General features: G+C 40.0%; 1 protein-coding gene across 1 annotated transcript in view; it reads left to right on the forward strand.

Moving 5' to 3' along the window:
* Window positions 1–225: 225 nt before the first annotated feature.
* The window catches only part of slc38a8a (solute carrier family 38 member 8a), a 126,844-nt gene continuing 106,746 nt past the window's right edge, over window positions 226–20,323 (forward strand). Inside the window, exon 1 of the mRNA XM_034205872.1 lies at window positions 226–501. Within this exon, the coding sequence (XP_034061763.1) occupies window positions 226–501 (276 nt within the window). The remainder of the gene's footprint in view (window positions 502–20,323) is intronic.

Raw genomic sequence — 20,323 nt, forward strand, 5'->3', positions numbered from 1 at the left:
TTTTATATTTATAGATTCTATTGAAATGTCGTTAAAACGTATAAAGTTATCATAGAAAGTTCTGTTTAGTTATCTCTGAAGAAGGGTTCGAAACAGTTTCCGAGTTCTCCTCCTCCTCCTCCTCCTCCTCCTCCGCCTCCTCCACCCGGCACAGCTTGCCCAGTGAGCGGCAGGCCCACAGAGCAGCAGCGGGCCCGGGGAGTGGTTGGCAGCTCGTGTGGGTGTATGTATGCTCCTTGTGAGCAGGTGTGTGCGTCAGTGTGTATGTTCCCCTGTGAGTTTCCCGCCGGTCGAAGCATGGAGGAGTTAGCCAGAGAGAGCATTAGCGAGCTGGCATCCGCCTCAACCAAGCCTCGGCTGGACGTGGCCACCCAACCTCGGTTGGGCTCCATGGGGGCCATTTTCATCATGCTGAAGTCCGCCCTGGGAGCCGGGCTGCTCAACTTCCCCTGGGCCTTCGAGAGGGCCGGAGGCATCCGCAGCGCAGTTGCCGTCGAGCTGGTGGGCATTTTTTAAATTTAAAATATGATATTCCTGAAATTATATCATGAGGTTTATCTGCAATGCTGGGTTCTGAACTTCTGGTAGATAGCTCAAGAGTTGAACAAAAAAAAAAGGTTATTTGTTGCTTTTATATTTATCTTTTTTGGAAGTTTGTAGTAGGGGAGATGCATGTTATCTGCTGAGGGCCACTGAGATCAATTAAGGAGATTGTGATCTGTTCCACCTGACAGGAGATGTCATGATTTCAATAGTAGCACCTTTTTTTAAATCCACTTTATCTTCATCAGTGTGACTTTCCTTCTGATGTTTCTCGAGTATGTCATTCACACCAATGCACTTTTGAAAATGATTTAGGGATTTTTATTGATCCTAGTCGTTTCCCTTAAAACCACAGCTCATTGTGCATAACCTTTTAACCCCAGTGGGTCATCACTTTGACCCTAGAAATGAACCTGATTCTCCCTTTTTAAATCATGAGTGACACGTTCTCAGAGTCCCTGCAAATTCCAGAACCTTTTGTTTTTATTGGACCATCTTCCATGTGGATGAGGGACATTCTCCTTTGGATCCTGTGTGCACTCTAGTTTTGCAGTTTGTCCTGACATATAGGGATAAATCCAAGAAGCACTGTCCAACAGTTTAGTAGAAAATCTAAATCATTTCTATATTCTCCTGGTTTCACTGCCTGCCCTGACTGTCCTCCTTTCTAACTCCCACTTAGTCTTTTTGGATAAATCCCCTGTCAGTAAGAAAAAAGGAGCACCTTTTTAAAATTTGATTTAGGTGAAGTTAATTTCATCCTGGTTTTTTGCTGCTCTGTACTTATGATTTGTCATCCTGCACTCTTTGCACAAAATAAGGCCTGTGTGTGATTTATGGATATGATCTGTCTTCTTCTCTACTGATGGAATATGATACCCATATGGTTGTGTTGTCATGCATCCAATTCCAAAGTTGAATGTGAATAATCTGGACCTGGGAAAAAAAAGTTTTGGTCTCTGTTAGAAAAGTGGCACTCGATATGGCTTGAGTTTCAATAATCAGGATACATGTATTTATTATTCTTGCAAAAATGGAATTAGTCATCACATACAGCAATATGGTACTAGTTCCCCGAATAGTGTCCTTATTCAGTATATGCAAAAGAGGGCATTTCACAATCAGAATGTAGGTATTCACTGGTTCAAACTGGTAAGTCTTCTTTGCTTAGGATTGAGCCAGGAGCGCCAGGGAATATAAGGGTCATTCCAGAATTGGAGGACAATTTATACACCAACATTTTTGAAAAATGAACCTTTTTATTTTATTTTTTAATGTATTTAGGAAAAACAGATAATAAACCATCAAAAAAAAGTGATTTGCCCAGCTAAGGCATCAAATGTATATTTTCCAATGAAGAATTACCCCTGTTACCCTAATTATAGTAACAGGGTTGAAAGTAACAGGGTTGCAAATCAATGCTAATTTGAGCCTTTAACCTCAGGAATTATTGCTAGATGTAGCATGTAATGCTACTTTCCAAGGCAAGGACAAACTTGGATATCTAATGCCAGAAAGATAACTTTGAAATGAATATGCTTTATTCTGATAATATCAGTAACAGGGTTGAGTGGGTCAGAGTGCCACACTCTTTTAAGACTGAAAAGATTGTAAAAATATGAAAAATAAAAGAGAGGACTTAGTTTTGGTCTACCCATGGCACTAGCACATGGCTTGCTGATGTCACTTCCACTGTGTCATCTGATTTACAGTTTGTTCACTTCCTGTGCCAATCTAAAAAGGTTTGGGTAACAGAGTTGAACGCATGTTGAGGGACACACCTTCTGTGCAAAATTACTGTTATTTAAAATATGTTTATGATTTAACAAATTGATTTGAGACATATATCAATAGAATAATACCAAAAAAAGTAAATAAAATCCCTATTTTAAATGTTATATTTGACATGCAAGTTGGTCACCAAGAAGCGGGGACAAGAGAAAAATGCCATTTTAGGGGATGTTCGAGAGCTATTTGATCATTTAAATAATATTTTGAAACCACTTTTTCCACAACTTTATATACATTTTGTCTCAAGACAAGTAACCTATGTTTAACACAACAAGTGCATGTTTTAGCATTTTGGGCATGGATTATTAGATTTTTTATATGGGGGACATGAAATGTCCTCCAATTCTGGAATGACCCATATGTTAATCTTCCCAGAGGACAAACATCGCCGACAGCACTCAGAAACACACATTTTGCATTCATACGATTATCTTATACAATCATAAACTCTTGCTGTCTTTACAATTGGTTTAAACATTATTTTCCCAACTGTCTCCACCAAAACTTCCAAGACGTAGGTAAATGACAGTTGGAATATTTAAATTAGAGCTGCATACAGATTTATGGCCACTAGGGGGCAAACGATATGAAAACACGCATTTTAATTAATTATTTAAAGTAGACCTATCATGCAAAATGCACTCTTGTACATCTTTTATACATGAATATGTGTCCCTGGTGTGTCAGGGAACTCACCAAGTGTCAGAATATACAACCCTCTCTCTTTTCCTCCATACCCAAATCTCTAAAAAAAAAAGGGCTGTAACGGATCTGATACAGACTGATCCAGATTTGAATTATTTTCTACGTCACAAAAGGGGTGCTCCGCTTAGTGGTCAATTCTCCACCTATCAGGGGAATGAGAGGTTGGGCCACGGCCGGTGTCGGTACCATATGTGTTCGGGGTACCATATGTGTTCGGGGGCCGTCTCTTACCAATGACGTCACGCATTGTACGCATTGCGATTGGCTGTATGGTAATTTACCCAGGGGTGCTCGGGGGCAAATCACATCTACAGATCATGACGAACCGAATTGAAGTATTCCTATACTCCTAGCGTGTGAAAATGTTTGTGAAAAACATGTAAAAAAAACATGAAAACGGAGCAATGGCTGTACGCCATTGGGCTGTACGGCAACTCAAGAGGACCATCATACACGGTCAAATTCCGAACATTTAAACATAGCCTACACTTCATTCTTTACTTTGTCCGTTATTATATGTAGAATATATTACTTTTTTCTCCGTGATGTTGTTTCCATAGCAACAACTTCAAACAGGAAGTTAACCTAAATTACCTTTTAAGACACTGCAACGAAAAGTAACAAAAACAATGTAAAATCCTTTTCCGTTTCACAGAACAAAAATTGGGTTATTTACATAATTATGTTTACACTGTCGATTGTTATTTTTGGGGGACACACGACACATCAAATCACATCTACAGATCAAGACGAAGCGAATGAAAGTACTCCCATACTCCTAGCATGTGAAAATGTTTGTGAATAACGTGTGCAAAGTCTCCGAAAACGGAGCAGTGGCTGAGATGCTAGCTTTGCGGCTAGCGGTTAGCATTTTCAATGGAAATATACATCGAAACATCATGTTTCAGTAAAAAGAAGGCCCCACTGATCATCTACTCTCTGAGACGATTCCGGTAAATTACCCTACAGCCAATCACAATGCGTGACGTCATTACGTCGTGACGTCACTGGTAAGAGACGGACCCCGAACACATATGGTACCCCGAACACATATGTGACCTGCTCCATCGAAATCTGTCGCATTGACCCGAAGACACATTTTGAGTTGTATACACTGCTGGAAAGAGGAGATTCCTAGCTTTCTAATGATATCAGGATTGTTTTTGTACTCCAAATATTAAGCGAAATATGTCACATTATATAATGACTGTCACCGAGTCATCATTTTGAGAAAAAGGCCTTCAAAGTTTCCTATTCTCTGGAATCCATCGATCTGATTGATTATTAGCAAATGATCAAAATACTACGGAGGGAAGATATTTTCATTTGGAGGGGAAGCTCGCGAGTGTGTGTGTATACGTGTGTGTGTGTTTGTGTAATTTTGCGTTTGTGTGTATTGTGTTCGTTTCCCGGGGAAAACACTCACGAGAAACACCGGCTGTTGTTATGCCTGCAGTGACGTTAAGTTACTCCGTTCTCCGCTTGTAATTATGCCGTTACAAGCTTCAAACTTGTATTTATCATCTGAATTTGACGAAACAAGTTTAATATTCTGAAAGCCAAGACTTTGTTTAATTGAAATCAGATGAAAACAAACTGTAACGGACCCTGCCGTGTTATCTATGATTACTATACTCTTACATTCATAATTTCAGCCTGAGGGAGGGGGGCGGCGCTGCGGAAGAGCAGATTGCGAGGGAGAGGTGCCTGTCTTCGTCCCTTTACAAGCTTCAAAAATGTATTTATCGTGTGATTTTGGAAATAAAAGTTTCATATTGTGAAAGCCAAGACTTTGTTTGTTTAAAATCAAACAAAACACCCGAACCCCGAAAAACTATTTTTTTACGTAAATCCACGTTTATTTTGAAATGAGCCGTTACGACTTCCGACTGATTTCGATAGAGCGGGTCACATATGGTACCGACACTGGCCATTGCCGCTCGAAAGCGCTTGAGACGCTGTAGTAAATATGCCAGGCCTGTACAGATGTAGCGCTCCATTTCAGACGCCTACCCGTGCGGGTCCGTGATCGGCACTGGGTGGGCCCCTGCTGAAAAGGAAAACCCCCCCGCAGGATTTGAAACGCCCCCTTGATAAATACATTTAATTATAATGAAACCAGCTGCAATGGATAATGGATCCACCAGGGGGAGCCGTGATTAAAAAGCTGCCACACTGGAACTCATGTGAAATAACAGCTGATCTACAGGTATCTGATATCGCGGATATTTGTTAAGATCCATATGTCACGGATAGGATCATATTCTGTGCTAAATAAGAGACATGTAATCATTTACTAAACATCCCCATGTTTTTATTTAACAAAATAATGTTTAATTCACGTTGGCGTAAGTACAAAAACCATCACTATGTTTTAGATCAGGAAATGCATCCAGGCTCAAACAAACGATTTTCAATCATCATCCTCACGATCATTTAATGTACATATGTTCGCGAGTTGAAATGAATGCACTAAATTTAATCCACGTGAGTTTACAACAACAAAAATAATCGGTTTGTTTTTATATCACATCCGACCGGAGGAAAATGCAGCACGGGTCTCACTACTGATCATCCTAATCCCACGGGCAAACAATAATATGTACAGTGTTAATAGTTTACTGTATTATTAGTGTCTAATATTACTGGGGGTTTCGGAATGGTAGCCTACTGGATTTTGATTTATTGTATCGGCTTCATATCGCAATATATTCCCGAAGTCTGAAATGCAAAAATGTCCCACATTAGGGCAATTCACCCTACATTTAATCATTCATACAAAATCATATTTCGTTTATTTTTAACGAAATAAATGTGGTGTAATCCACATCATTTACTGTGTTAATTGTTTACTGTAGTATTGTGCACATTACTTTTCGCTGCTTGTTGAACCCCTGGTTAGAAGCTAAACTGCATTTCGTTGTCTCAGTACCTGCAATATGTGCAATAACAATAAAGTTGAATCTAATCTTGAGCAGGAACAAATGTATTTAGGCTACTTAGTACATATCTGACATAAACGATAAACACATTTGTGCATTCTTTAAACCGAGTCAAGCCGAGTCCGGAGGTGGCGGCACATTAAAGTGTGCACCTGATTGTTTAACTTGAAGGTGCCTGATGTGATCATTTCCAGAAGAACTCTAGCTTGAATGGCCTTTGTATGTATACAGTAGGCCTACACATAGGCGGCGCGTGAGGCTCAGGTTTGGGAAGGCTAAATAACTTTGTTTTTCATCTTACGCTGCCCGCCTCCGGCGTCTATAGAAAAGAGATCAACTCAGTGAAAGCACCGCCTGCTGACCAATCAGAGCTCAGTGTGCGGAGTTTAAATCTATCAAGTCATATTACAGGAAAAAGGAAAGGCAGTTTAAACTGCCGTATGCAGAGAAGACGCCGACGTGTCGCACTTATCATTCATATCACACTGACATCACATCATCAATCAGATCATCGATCTCACATCGATATCACAATATTTCCTTATCTGAGTCAGCTTCTCGAGCCGTATCTGGCCGTGCAACACTTAGTTACATTGTCACATATACTGTATGCAGACGGATTATTTTAAGCAACACATTAAGTTGACGAAACACTCAACTCAAATGTAATAAAGTCAGACCCCCTCGTGTCTTAGATGGGGCAGTATCATAAAACTGTTGTACGCTTTCAAACACTCGGTAGTTTATTTTTTAACGAGTTGTTCTGTATTCTCCTTGCAGGTGCAACTATGTGGCTTGTTTCCTGGATTATATGTTTAAGTCATCATGGATGTTTAAAGTTCATATTTGTCTAATATTAGTTTACTTTTCATTAATGAAGTATGATGTTGAGCTGTCAGTACACTTGTCCCTGTTTGTGATTGGTCAAATGTTGCTAACCCCGCCCCTTTCACGTGAACGCGTTCTCAGCTGGAGAGAGAAACCCTGGTTGATTTACCGAGTTGATAACCAGCGCCGTAGGACCGTTTAGCGAGATCGCGTTTGTTAGGGTTAGTTAAGATAACTCAAGCATATCCAGGGTCTGTTGAACTGGCTTCGTGGTACAGGGCACAGGTGGCTGCATAGCAGCGCTAATGTCAAAGACATTATATTTTTATTTTACCAGGATGCAGTTACACAAATATTTGGGAAGGCTTAGCCTTCCCTAGCCTACAGCACCCGCCGCTCCTGGGCCTACAGTATAGCCCAACCATGTACACCTTCCTTTTTTCCCGTCCAAAGTTTGAATTGGATAATATTGTTGATATTGATATTGATATTGTTTTTCAAATGCATATGGCCACCCATTTACACTGCTCTTCCCGTCAAGAATATGAATAGAACTTAGTTAGATCACTTTACATTTCTGCAAATTAATTTTTAATCACACACGTCTCCCCGTCCCGAAAATGATAAATAAAATAAAAAGAGGAAACCATTTTCAAGTTCAGTTTTCAACGTTTTATTTAAAATAACTGACATAACAGACACCATACGGTAGGCCTATCTGCTGCGGAAACCAGGACGAGCTATTTCGGGATCTGTTTTTCTGGGGCTCCTCAGTCTCTCATTTACCCGGCTCCTGATTAGGACACATCCTGGGGATTGTGTTTACAAACATTGACCAGACCGTTCACCAGCCCCCACTCCCCATGTTGCCTCTGCTGTCCTGTGTTGCGAACTCTTTGTTTAAAACGAATTGGCCATCGGAATGTGTGGAGGAATTCTCCCAAGGGTCACATTCCACAGCTCTCCCCCCCCCCCCCCCCACACTCCTGTGATCTCCCATCCCCCAGTCTGTAGGTTTGTGTTTGCATATTTCTATCCCGTAATTCATACTGGTCCTCTCACGCACATACATTCTCCTTACAGTATACATACATAGGCTATATGAGTCCGTGTATCTACAGACCATTTGTTTTTCTTGATTAAAAAAGTAAACGGAAGAGCGTCTGAGAGGCGTTTTTGCCCTTTTGCTTGTTACCTTACTAAATGGTCTAATGGTCAGTGGAGCGAGGGGGGAGGCCCGCGAAACTCACGGAAGTAATTTCAAAACAAAAAGCACTCGTTTGCTTGGAACAAAGAAAACGGCCAAGACACACATTGAGTCCAGAAAATGAATGTTATTAAGGGCTGTAAATATAATAAGCCTGTGTCTAAAATTGACAACAGGCTTATTATATTTACAGCCCTTAAGATACACTTTTGTGTTTAACAGCTGACCACTACCATGACATACTTTGTTTTAGTAGATTTCGCATGACAGCAAAATGTATAAATATGAGCATTAAATTATATGAATATGAGAACAAAATGCATGAATGTGTGAGTGACAATATATGAATGTGTGCATTGCAATATGATAATATGAGAGCAAAATGTATGAATGTGTGAGTAGTGTGTGAGTGAAAATGTATGTATGTAAAAGGAGAATATATGTGTGTGAGAGTGAAAATGTATGTATGTAAAAGGAGAATATATGTGTGTAAGAGTGAAAATGTATGTATGTAAAAGGAGAATATATGTGTGTAGAGTGAAGATGTATGTATGTAAAAGGAGAATATATGTGTGTAAGAGTGAAAATATGCTGCATTTTGAATGTCCGATAGTCCACCATTTCCACCGGAAATATCAAACATTTAATAAAAGTGAAAAACAATGAACAAGACTTAACGTATTCATCATAATTAATTATATTTATTTCGTTTGGATGTAGGATTTTTGACTTTGTTTAGAGCAGTGATCTTCTACTATATGAACATTTTGGACCCAAAATCACAAAAAAAACGTAAAAACAGATTTTGAAAATGATATTATTTTTCATATGTAACACAAACATACACAACGAAACCATTTAAAAGCTGGAAATATATACATGGGATGTCACTATGATAATGTGAAAGTTTGATTGAGGTAGCATGGGATTTCATTCTGATAAGGCAAAAGTGTTATTATAAATATAATACAAATATATATATATATACACATTATGTACAAAAATCAGTTTTTTCTGTCTTTATCTTCAAAGCGGTTTCTGTCAATACGACACAGAGGGCAACATCACAGGTTCCTCCTCCTCCATGTCAAAAAACAAGCTTAAAGCTTGACTCACGTTCAGAGTTCTCTTCATCATAGTTGAATCTTCAAAACTCTAAATCTATCTAACTATATCTAAATTCTCAATGTTTGTCTGTCACTTTACTTCAATCCAGTCTCCCGCCGTCTCTCTTCGTCTCCCGCCGCCTGTCTTCGTATATCTTCGTCTCTCTCATTTCCCGCCGTCTCTCTTCGGTTCCCGCCGTCCCTCTTCGTCTCTTTTCGTCTCGTTTCGTATCAGTCCGTTTACCTGATTACCTCACCCCCTCCCTGGTAAATACATCCTGTTGAGCAGAATCTACAGTTTCCAGTATTTTCCGTTTCGTAAAATTATCAAATACGGCGAAGATATTAAAATATGTGCTTCCATTATTCATACTTCTGAAATATATCTGTATTAACTTTATATCATCGTATGTCCGTGTTTATTTTTGTCTGTTTATTGGGTATTTTTGCTTGAAACAAAGACTGGCATATAGTTTCAAGCCAGTACTTTCGACAGAAATACACATATACATCCTGTTGAGCAGGATCTACAGTTTCCAGTATTTTCCATTTCGTAAAATGATCAAATGCGGCGAATATATTCAAATATGTGCTTCCATTTTTCATACTTTTGAAATGTATTAACTTTATATCATCGTCTCTCCGTGTTTACTGGGTCTTTTTGCATGAAACAAAGACTGGGATATAGTTTCAAGCCAGTACTTTCGACAGAAACACACGGCAATGTTGTCCGGACTGTTATTATTATGCGGCACAGGTCATGTGATCTGATCACGCCGGCGTGACGGTTGACTCCAAAGGGTTAATATTAAATACATATAAGTATTTTTACAACTTGTATTTAGAAATACTGTTGTAATTATTGATGCATAAATGTGTTCATCCATTCAATGTGGCATCTGCTATAATGGGGTTAATGTATGATATTACTTAATAATACAATACATTATAATGTATGATATGATAATTATATTTTAGTTTTATTAATTTCTTATTTCATAGTTTCTCATTATTATTATTTTTATCACTCATCTTATTTTTGATTTTATTAATCTGTGTGAATCTGTGCTGTCCTGTTTTTCACTCTCACCCTGTTGCTGTTTGAACTACTGAATTTCCCCACGGGATTAATAAAGGTCCATCTTATCTTATCTTAATGTATAAGTTGATTTACTTCAATCTACTGTACTGTGTAAAAACACCCCAACAATATTACAAGAAATATACTGCATAAAGCAAACTATATACTTTATTTGATCTAAAATATTGATGTTTTTTCAATATAGTAGCTTGTGAAAACCATACAGTAACAAATAAGTGATTAAATGCTACAGTATTCAGCAAACACAACTGCAGAGCTGCAAACATTGCAAACAGTTGTCTTTGTGTATTTTGTGAATGAAGCGCCATCTCATGGTTAAATCCTGTAATTGAACAAATGGGGAAATTGGGCAACGCCCTCTAGCAATTTGGCAACACCCCCAGCCGCTGGCATCCGCTGGACTTTTGACTGGGACACACCCACCTGAGTCTGATCTGGAGTGCTTCATCTGTAAGTGGCGCTGTAGTCTGCCACAAAAGCAGCGAAGAAGACTTCCCGCACATGGTTGCCATGGTTGCCCTTCTGTTTATTCTCTGCTGTGGCTCCTTTTCTCCCTCCCCGAGGCAAGCGTTTGCGCCTCCTGCTTTAAAACAAATGAATAATGACTATAATCATATGTAAGGGATAATGTGCAGCGACGCGGTCATTATGGGGAAAAGAACACCGACAGGCTGATCAGGAGCCCGACGCGAAGCGGAGGGATCTAGATCGTCATGAAACATTATCCCGCTTATTACATGGCCACATTCTCAACAAAGTAACGATATGACTCCCAATATTAATTGAAATGCTTTTATGGATTTAGTTAAAAAAAAAATAGTTGTATGTATTGATTTAAATTGACATGCATCCGCTAAGATGTATAGATCCGTTGTTACTGTTTGAACTAACGTAGCAACGGCAGGAACTTCTTCTGTAGCGTTTTTGAGGATCTTTTTTATTACAAATTTGAAAACATCGTTGCTTGCTTTAAAAGTAGCACAATTCATTATGTCAAACCTTGGAAAGTATCTAGATATCCCTGCCCTAATGCCAAAGTAACTGGCAACTGAATATGTGTCGCCGTTTGATGTCTATGTCTGGACCGCTGCGTAAAAAGGAGGGTTTCTGCCCCATTACTTCTCTTCTTACTTCTATAAGAATAAAACACGGAGGACTGAGATCTCTTTTTCTCCCCCTCTTCTGACAGCCCAGCAGCTGATCTCAAAGCACACTCCCCTCTCCTGCAGGGGGGCGTGGTCAGCTGCAGCTCACAGAATCAGCCCCTGATTATCCATTGTCAATGAGCAGTGACACAAATACATGAAGACCAGACTAGACAGTGGAAAATGAATGTTTTCTAGATTAGTACAGTCAACAAACAAATGAATGTTTTCTTATGCCCTTGCCACACGAGGACGAAAACGATAACGGACCGCAATCGTTATCAAAAAAGTCTTCCTTCCACACGCAACATGCACCAAAAACTTGGCCGTTCACACGAGACGCTCGAAAGCGCTGGAGATGCTGTAGTACACGCCAGGCCTGTAAGTGGCGCTGTAGTCCTGCACAAAAGCAGCGAAGAAGACTTCCTGTGCATGGTTGCCATGGTTGCCCTTCTGTTTATTCTCCGCTGTGGACGCTCTGGCTCTTTTTCTCCCTCCCCGAGGCAAGCGTTTGCTCCTACTCTCCGGTAGTCCACCAGCAGATGAAAAACACCCACCTCTCCGCCTCTTCCAAGGGACGAGGGGACCGTGCAGCAGAGTTTCAGTTAGATTTTTTTCCGCCGGTCAACATGTCCGTTAAAGTTGAAATCTTCCGGACAAAATTAGAAAAGTGCCGGTCAAAGGTCTTCTTTGTTATTTATTGAGCTTTAAAACAAATGAATAACGACTCCTATATAAGAATAAAAAACGAAGCCTCTCTTTTCCTCCCTCTCTTCTGAGAGCCCAGCAGGAGAGGTGGGGCTATTGCGTCATCGTTATCAGTGGCCTCATTTATAACGCCGTGCGTAGGATTCACGTGGGAAGGTTGCTTACGTAGTAGAAATCCAAAAAATAGGTACAGAAATGTTCCGACATTTTCCGATTCACCAAACATTGCGCACCGGCGAGGAAAGTGCGTACAGCACTTCCTACGCCGGTTTCCCTTTATAAATCACAACCAACTCGAAATGTGGTGCAGCTTTTGCGGGCTTCAGTTAACGCCCATATTTGCCTATAAATAGTCAAAGAAACGCCCATTCATTCATTCATTTTGACTGTCTGCGTGAAGAAGATCGCAGGAAATGACGACAGAACAGCTAAAAAAGACATCTCACACCGTGTCAGATTTTGGTTATTTTGGGGAGGTCGAGATAAATCATATTGTTTGGTGGATGCAGTTTGAACTAGAGTAGCAGCATGGAGGTCGGATCGTCACCAAAATAAATAAATAAATGGCCCGAAAAAGGTTAATGACAAAAAAAATACACATAGCCTTCCTCAGGCAGTGTGTTTGTACCGGGGACAGGAGACACCCCCTTGATGAGAAACTGTAAGAAGTGAATGGGGAATCCCCCCGGTGTGGAATAATGACGACTGGATCTGAATTATGTTTTTGTATTTGGTGGTTTGTGTTCCAGCTGTCAATCAGCTGTGCGCAGCGTCTCCACTGCAGCCTGTGCGTCTCAACAACCCCCCTCCCCGCAGCAACTCTATATCCACCAGTTAAAGGAAATACAACTAATGTGTTGTGTTATATTAGCTGTACAATTTACCACATGGTGTTCTTAGTTTCCATACCTCCTGTGTTTTACGAGCGACTTATCAAGTCTTAGCAAACGGCATAAAACACGATTAAACGTGATAGTAAGGCAAGGCAAGTTTATTTATATAGCACTTTTCAACACAAGGCTATTCAAAGTGCTTTACAAAAAATGAAAGACATTAAGAAAATGGCATTTAAAATCAGTCATTAAAAAGAAAAGCTAATAAAATAAACATTAAAAGAAAAAATACATGGATAAAAGTTACAGTGCAGTCTAAGATATGAATTGTTCAATTAAAAGCAGCGACAAAGAGTAAAGTCTTCAGCCTGGATTTAAAAGTAGTCAGAGTTGCAGCGGACCTGCAGGTTTCTGGGAGTTTGTTCCAGATATTTGGAGCATAATAACTGAACGCTGCTTTACCATGTTTAGTTCTGACTCTGGGGACAGAAAGCTGACCAGTCCCTGAAGACCTGAGAGATCTGGATGGTTCATAATTTAGCAGGAGGTCAGAAATGTATTTTGGGCCTAAACCATTCAGTGCTTTATAAACCAGCAGCAGTATTTTGAAATCTATTCTTTGACACACAGGAAGCCAGTGTAAAGACTTCAGAATAGGAGTGATGTGATCCACTTTCTTAGTGTTAGTGAGGACTCGAGCAGCGGCGTTCTGAATCAGCTGCAGCTTCCTAATAGATTTTTTAGTGAGACCTGTGAAGACACCATTACAGTAGTCGAGTCTACTGAAGATAAAAGCATGGACAAGTTTTTCCAAATCCTGCTGTGACATTAGTCTTTTAATCCTAGATATATTATTTAGGTGATAGTAGGCTGATTTAGTAACTGTTTTAATGTGACTGTTGAAACTCAGGTCAGAGTCCATGACTACGCCTAGATTTCTGGCTTTATCGGTTGTTTTGAACATTGCACACTGAAGCTCAGCACTAACTTTTATACATTCTGACTTGGCTCCAAAAACCATTACCTCAGTTTTATCTTTGTTTAATTGGAGAAAGTTCTGACACATCCAGTCATTGATTTGTTCAATGCACTTACTCAGTGTTTGAATTGGAACATAGTCTCCTGGTGAAATTGTTACGTAAATTTGTGTGTCATCTGCATAGCTATGGTAACTTATTTTGTTGTTTTTCATTATCTGAGCCAGTGGTAGCATGTAGACGTTAAAGAGAAGAGGCCCCAAGATGGAGCCTTGAGGTACCCCACATGTCATATTTGTCAACTCAGATGTGTATTTACCTATAGAAACAAAGTTGTTTCTGTCCTTTTAAGTAGGATTCAAACCAATTTAGAACTGTTTCCAAAAGTCCCACCCAGTTTTCCAGTCGGTCTAGTAATATGTTGTGGTCAACAGTGTCAAACGCAGCACTGAGATCTAATAATACTAACACTGAAGTTCTGCCACTGTCTGTGTTTAAGTGGATGTCATTAAAGACCTTTACAAGAGCAGTCTCAGTGCTGTGGTTTGGACGAAAGCCTGACTGGAACACATCGAAACAGTTATTTAAATGAAAGAAATTACTCAACTGTTGAAAAACAACTTTTTCAATGATTTTACCTAGAAATGGGAGGTTTGATATGGGCCTGTAATTGTTCATTACTGAAGCATCTAGATTATTCTTTTTTAAGAGCAGTTTAATGACTGCAGTTTTCAGGGCCTGTGGAAAAATACCTGAGTGAAGAGATTTGTTTACTATATGAAGTAGATCTGAGGCCATGCAAGGCAAAACATCTTTGAAAAATCCTGTTGGAATAATATCAAGGCAGCAGGAGGAGGACTTCAGAAGTTGTATAATGTCCTCTAGGTTTTTATCAATAATCTGATGGAATTGTGTCATGATGTCTGAATTGATGTTAAGTGGACACAGAGACAACACATTTGCTGTTCCTGATGCAGAGGCACTGACTGCTTGTCTGATTTTCTGAATTTTGTTAGTGAAAAAGGCAAAATCATTGCACGCCCTGGTGGATAGAAATTCAGAGGCTACTGACACTGGGGGGTTAGTTAGTCTGTCGACGGTAGCAAACAAGGCACGTGCGTTGTTTTTGTTTTTGGTAATGATGTCAGAGAAGAACGATTGTCGTGCATTTTTCAATTCCAAATTATAAAGGCCAAGTCTCTCTTTATAGATTTCAAAGTGAACCTGGAGTTTTGTTTTTCGCCACCTGCGTTCAGCTTTTCGACATTCTCTTTTTTTTGTTTTCACGGTCATGGTCTTTCTCCATGGAGATATTTTCTTGCCAGACACTTCCTTTACCTTAGTTGGAGCAATGGCATCTATAATTTTTTATTTTTTTTTATTAAAATGATCTACTAGCTCATTTACTGAGATGTTAGCAGGGGCAAGTGTGGAATAAAAATTCTGAGTAAACATTTCCCTAGTATTTTTAGTTAAATATTGCTTTGTGGTTACCTCTTTTTGAACATTTTTGTGAACAGAAATAGAGCTCTCAAAGAAAACACAGGAATGGTCAGAGAGTGCAACATCAGTCACCACAACCTTAGAGATATTCAGACCCTTTGAGATAATTAAGTCCAGAGTGTGCCCCTTATTGTGCGTGGGCTCCGTCACATGCTGAGTCAGTCCATAGCTATCAAGAACACAAAACAGTTCTTTAGCCCCTCTGTCCTGGGGGTTGTCAACATGGATGTTAAAATCACCAACAATGACTAGACGGTCAAAGTCAATACACACTATAGACAGCAGTTCAGTAAAGTCATCAAAAAAGCTTGCACAGTATTTGGGTGGTCTATAGATATTTAGGAACAGAGCTCGAGAGGAGCATTTCAGCTGAAGGGCCACATATTCAAAAGAATCAAAGTTTCCATAAGAAGTATTCCTGCATTGAATGGAATCATTGAACAGAATAGCAACTCCACCCCCTTTCTTATGCATTATTTCCTGACTCATAAAACTAAAGTTGGGAGGGGTTGATTCGATAAGAACAGCTGCACTGTGATTTTGTTCAATCCAAGTTTCTGTTAAAAACATAAAATCGAGATTGTGCTCAGTGATAAAATCATTGATTAAAAATGTTTTTCCTGCCAAAGACCTGACATTTAATAAAGCTAGTTTAAGTTTGATAAACACACTATCAGTCATGTTTTTTGTAACAAGCTGTGGCTGACATGGAATCAATGCTAAATTAGATAAACTCACACAAACGTTTGAGCGCTTCCTGTTTCTAAGCTGATTCACCGCTCTTAATCTATTACCTATCAACACAGATATCGGCAAAGCTACTGGCAGGCAGGGCCCCGACATGTCCTGGAAAGAGTTGAGAGTGCCATACGCCCTTGAGCCTGGACCCAGCACATATCAGTAAGAATTTGTTGTGTTTTGTACACACACATCCTTATCAGGCTTCGGAGACTGCAGATGCTTTCTTGAAGGGAGGGGAGGTGGTTGACCAGGGGGGGGGAGGTGGTTGACGTAGGCACGGTGATGAAGACGGGGGAGATGGTGCGCATCTCTGCTTCGGTGATTTTGGTGGGTGTCGTTGAGGGGCGGGGGTAAAGGACATGCTGCCAACCCTGCGTGTCGCCGTCATGCGGTCATTGAACTCCAGGGGGGTGGGCGAGGGTGAGAGGGTGAGCGGAGAGTAGAGAGAGCTGGGGGATGAATGAAGAGTATCCTCAAAGGCGTTGACAGTGTATAAAACCATGCTCGTATCTACAACCTATAGAAATGCAAAACGGCGTCAGTTTAGACGTAATTCTGTCCTTCTGCTTACCGCATCATTTATGAGAAAACATTTCATAACATTAACACAACATATTCGAGGTGGTTTTCAATAACATATCCGTAATTATTTATTTCTCCAAGTTATGTTTTTGAGTGCACCGAGGAGTCGCAAACAGGCGTTTGTTTAATCATTTTAAGATTGGCTTTAATCAACGTTTGAAAATGAATTCTTCATATATGATAAATGAGAGGTAACATTTTATTTATGGTATTATTTCCACACATTTCTCTCCATTCTTCCTTCTGCCAACGGTGTCGCAGTTTCTCGTCTCTCCCGTTTTTGTGCTTAGTGCGTATGCATGGGTTAGAGTTTGCGTGGAGGACCGCACATTTTCCCGTCAAGTTAGTATTTTATAAATCGCAAACATTAGGTAGAAACTGGCGTACGCCATCTTTTGAGCGTATATCCTTTTATAAATGAGGCCCCAGGACATGATCGTATAGGTGTAAACACGGAGCCGTTTGCCCCCCCAGAGCGTTTAGTTTGCAGATCTACCCACCTAGGGACCCGTTATCGTTTTCTGTGTTTCCATGTCGGCCTCGTGTGGCCGAACCGTCTATCTGATAGAGAACTTTAGCAGATACGACCGTTATCATCCTCGTGTGGCCAGGGCTTTAATCTGGCATGCTACAATCACAGAAGTTCAAACTAATGTGTTAAGATATTCAGTCTTGATGAGTGCCCATAGAGTGACAACGTATTTTTGTAGAAAAGAAGATAACATCATAGTGGTTCCCTCAACAAAAAGCCAATGGGATTTGACCATTGGATTTCGGAATGTTGCAGAAAACAAAAGATCCCAGACAAACAAACGTTTACTTTATGCAGGGGTAGACATTAAGGGTAAAATTCCACCGGCCCGAGAGGCCAGTGGAATTTTACAATTTTACTAATTGTATTATCACTGGCCCCACAATTGTAACCACTGGCCCGGAGCATTCGTCCAAAAACAATCAACTAATAATGAAGAAAATTAACACATTTGTTGCAATAGTAATTTATGCACTAACTACATTACTACTTGTACTACAACATTTGAATCATCAGTTCTTCCTCATTTTCCTCAATTGTTCATATTTGGTTTATTAAAATAATGATATTGTGGTCATTGTTAAAAAATGTTTATATTCATAATATAAATTATGATATAATGCACTTTCTGCCTTCCTGTCATTAGGAGTTAGAAATGTAATGGCCATGTAATATATTAGATTAGAACCTTCATTATCCTAAACTGCTGGGACATTTCCCTAAAGCGAATACCTTTTTTATATTTTCTACTCTTCACTTACTTGTCAGCATAGGTCGGGATTGATGTACAGAGCCGACAGAAGACCTCGTTTATATGGGCATTGTAGAGGAAAGTTCTGTGTAGCATGCAATGGAGTCACCGACTCAGGAAGGAGACACGGGAAGAGTCGGAGCTTTGATGTCAAACCACTGTGATTTATTTGGAGTTGGTACCAGAGTATTCACATCACAAATCCAAGAGTCAGAGGTTCTGACTTCACGGTAGAGTTGCCACGTCAATTCTGGAGAGCCTCTCTCTTGCCAGCCCATCTAACTGGTTTCGCAGAGAGTAAACAACATATTTGAGAAGATAGCCTGAACAGTGTGGGAACACTGAGCTACTTGCGTCGGACACTTATGACCTCGAAGATTTTACCTTGGAGTCCACAAATACAAAGAAGGAAATGTCCCAGTGTACCCACAACACAGACCATCTGTATCCCAGTATTGACCGGTCACAGAATGGGAACAATAACATTATTGGCTAAGCCGCCTGTGTCCTTAAAGAAGGTAAACAGACATCAAGGTTTGTCCTGTATGTTACAAATTGGCGTCTATGATAATTATTTCCATAACAGGCATCATATTGAGAGGTGCAGTGACGCGTCCTAAAACCAGGAAGTAAGCTGCTGGTTCCCTTGACAAAAAAGCAATGGGATTTCTCCACAGGGTTTTGGAAAATAGCTGGAAATAAGGTCTGTGGAAAACAAACCTGTTAAATAAATGCACGTTTTATTCAGCCGGATAATATCCACATGTCTACCCTACTTTTATAATTTTCGAATCATAAATCTAATCGATAGATTATAAAAGGGTTTTAGGACGCGTCACTGCATCACTCTATAGAAGCCAACTCCATCGATCAAGCTGGCTGAAACGTTCTCTCCCTCTTCTTCTCATACTTCCTGTCACTCTCCTTTAACTTCTCCGGTTGTAATATCTTGGATATTAACAGACAACGGAACAGTTGGTTATTTAACAGGACGCTTTATTGCTCCCCTCCGGTGGTTCTTGCGCCACCCCCACTTTGACTCACTGTCGTAAACATGCCGTAACGTATATGAAGGGTTCGTACGGGTGCTTGAAATCCTTGAAAATGCTTGAAATTTGACGTGGTGTTTTCAAGGTTGGGAAAGTGCTTGAATTTTGGGAATTGTGCTTGAAATTGAGATAAAGTGCTTGAAAATGTAAATGCTTTACTTTTACAATAAATTGCTGTCTGTCTGAATAGTTCGCTTTTTAGATTAAAAGAAAATAATTGCTTCGATTCTACATAAAACAGCTCCGCTGCGGCCTTCCCGCGCTATGCGCGCGACCTGCAAGTGTTTGTGTTACGTGTGACCTGGGCATTCTGATGAGAGTGATAGATGACTGTGTGCCAGGAGGTTGCCGTTTCAACGAGCGTTGGCTAGCAGAAGACAAATACAAGCCATGGCTCAGACGAGGGTCAAGCCCACGAGTAGCCTCCTGCAAAGTTTGCAAAAATAACGATGCGAGAGTCTGCGCTGACGAGCCACATGAAAGGTACGCCGTAGTAGAGCATTTTAGATTAGGCTAACGTTGCAAGTTACGTTTGTTTAAGCTAACGTTAGCGAGCTGAATAGCTAACTCGATTGAGGGATAATAATAATTGCAGGGGACAATCATTTCAGAGGAGCGTACCTATGTTATGTGCGTTACAGTCGCCATCCTGTGGTGTTCAGAGGATGAAGCACTCACGGCATTTCGTGTTATAGTCACGAAATATAATCTATTGATTCGACACAGAGCGATTTTGAAAGCACAGTATTTCTACTGGTAGTATGTTTCGTACCTAAACCAAATGTGACTTGCTCTATCGAAATCAGTCACATTGACCCGAAGACACATCTTCGTTTGTATTACTGGTCTGGGGGAAGCTCGCGAGTGTGTTTGTGTATTTTTGCGTTTGTGTACCGGGGAAACACTTACAAGAAACACCGGCTGTTGTTATGCTTGCTGTGACGTTACATTACTCCGTTCTCTGCTTGTAATTATGCCGAAGCTTCAAAGTTGTATGTATCCTCTGAATTTGCCGAAAACAAATTTAATATTCTGAAAGCCAAGACTTTGTTTATTTGAAAACAGATGAAAACAAACTGTCTTTTATATAAAATTGAAGTATTATACAAGTAAAACTACATTTTGCTTTAATCCCATGTAATTGTAGAATGAACACAGTCTTCCTTTGAAGATGTATAAGTCAGGTGTCTTGAGTAGTCAAAATTACCTACAAATCATTGTACACATTTGTAAATATTATTTTCCACTTGTTACCATTGTGAGTCTATTTTTATGCAG

This window comes from Gymnodraco acuticeps, unplaced genomic scaffold, assembly GCF_902827175.1.
Source record: "Gymnodraco acuticeps unplaced genomic scaffold, fGymAcu1.1, whole genome shotgun sequence".
Classification (NCBI taxonomy): Eukaryota; Metazoa; Chordata; class Actinopteri; order Perciformes; family Bathydraconidae; genus Gymnodraco; species Gymnodraco acuticeps.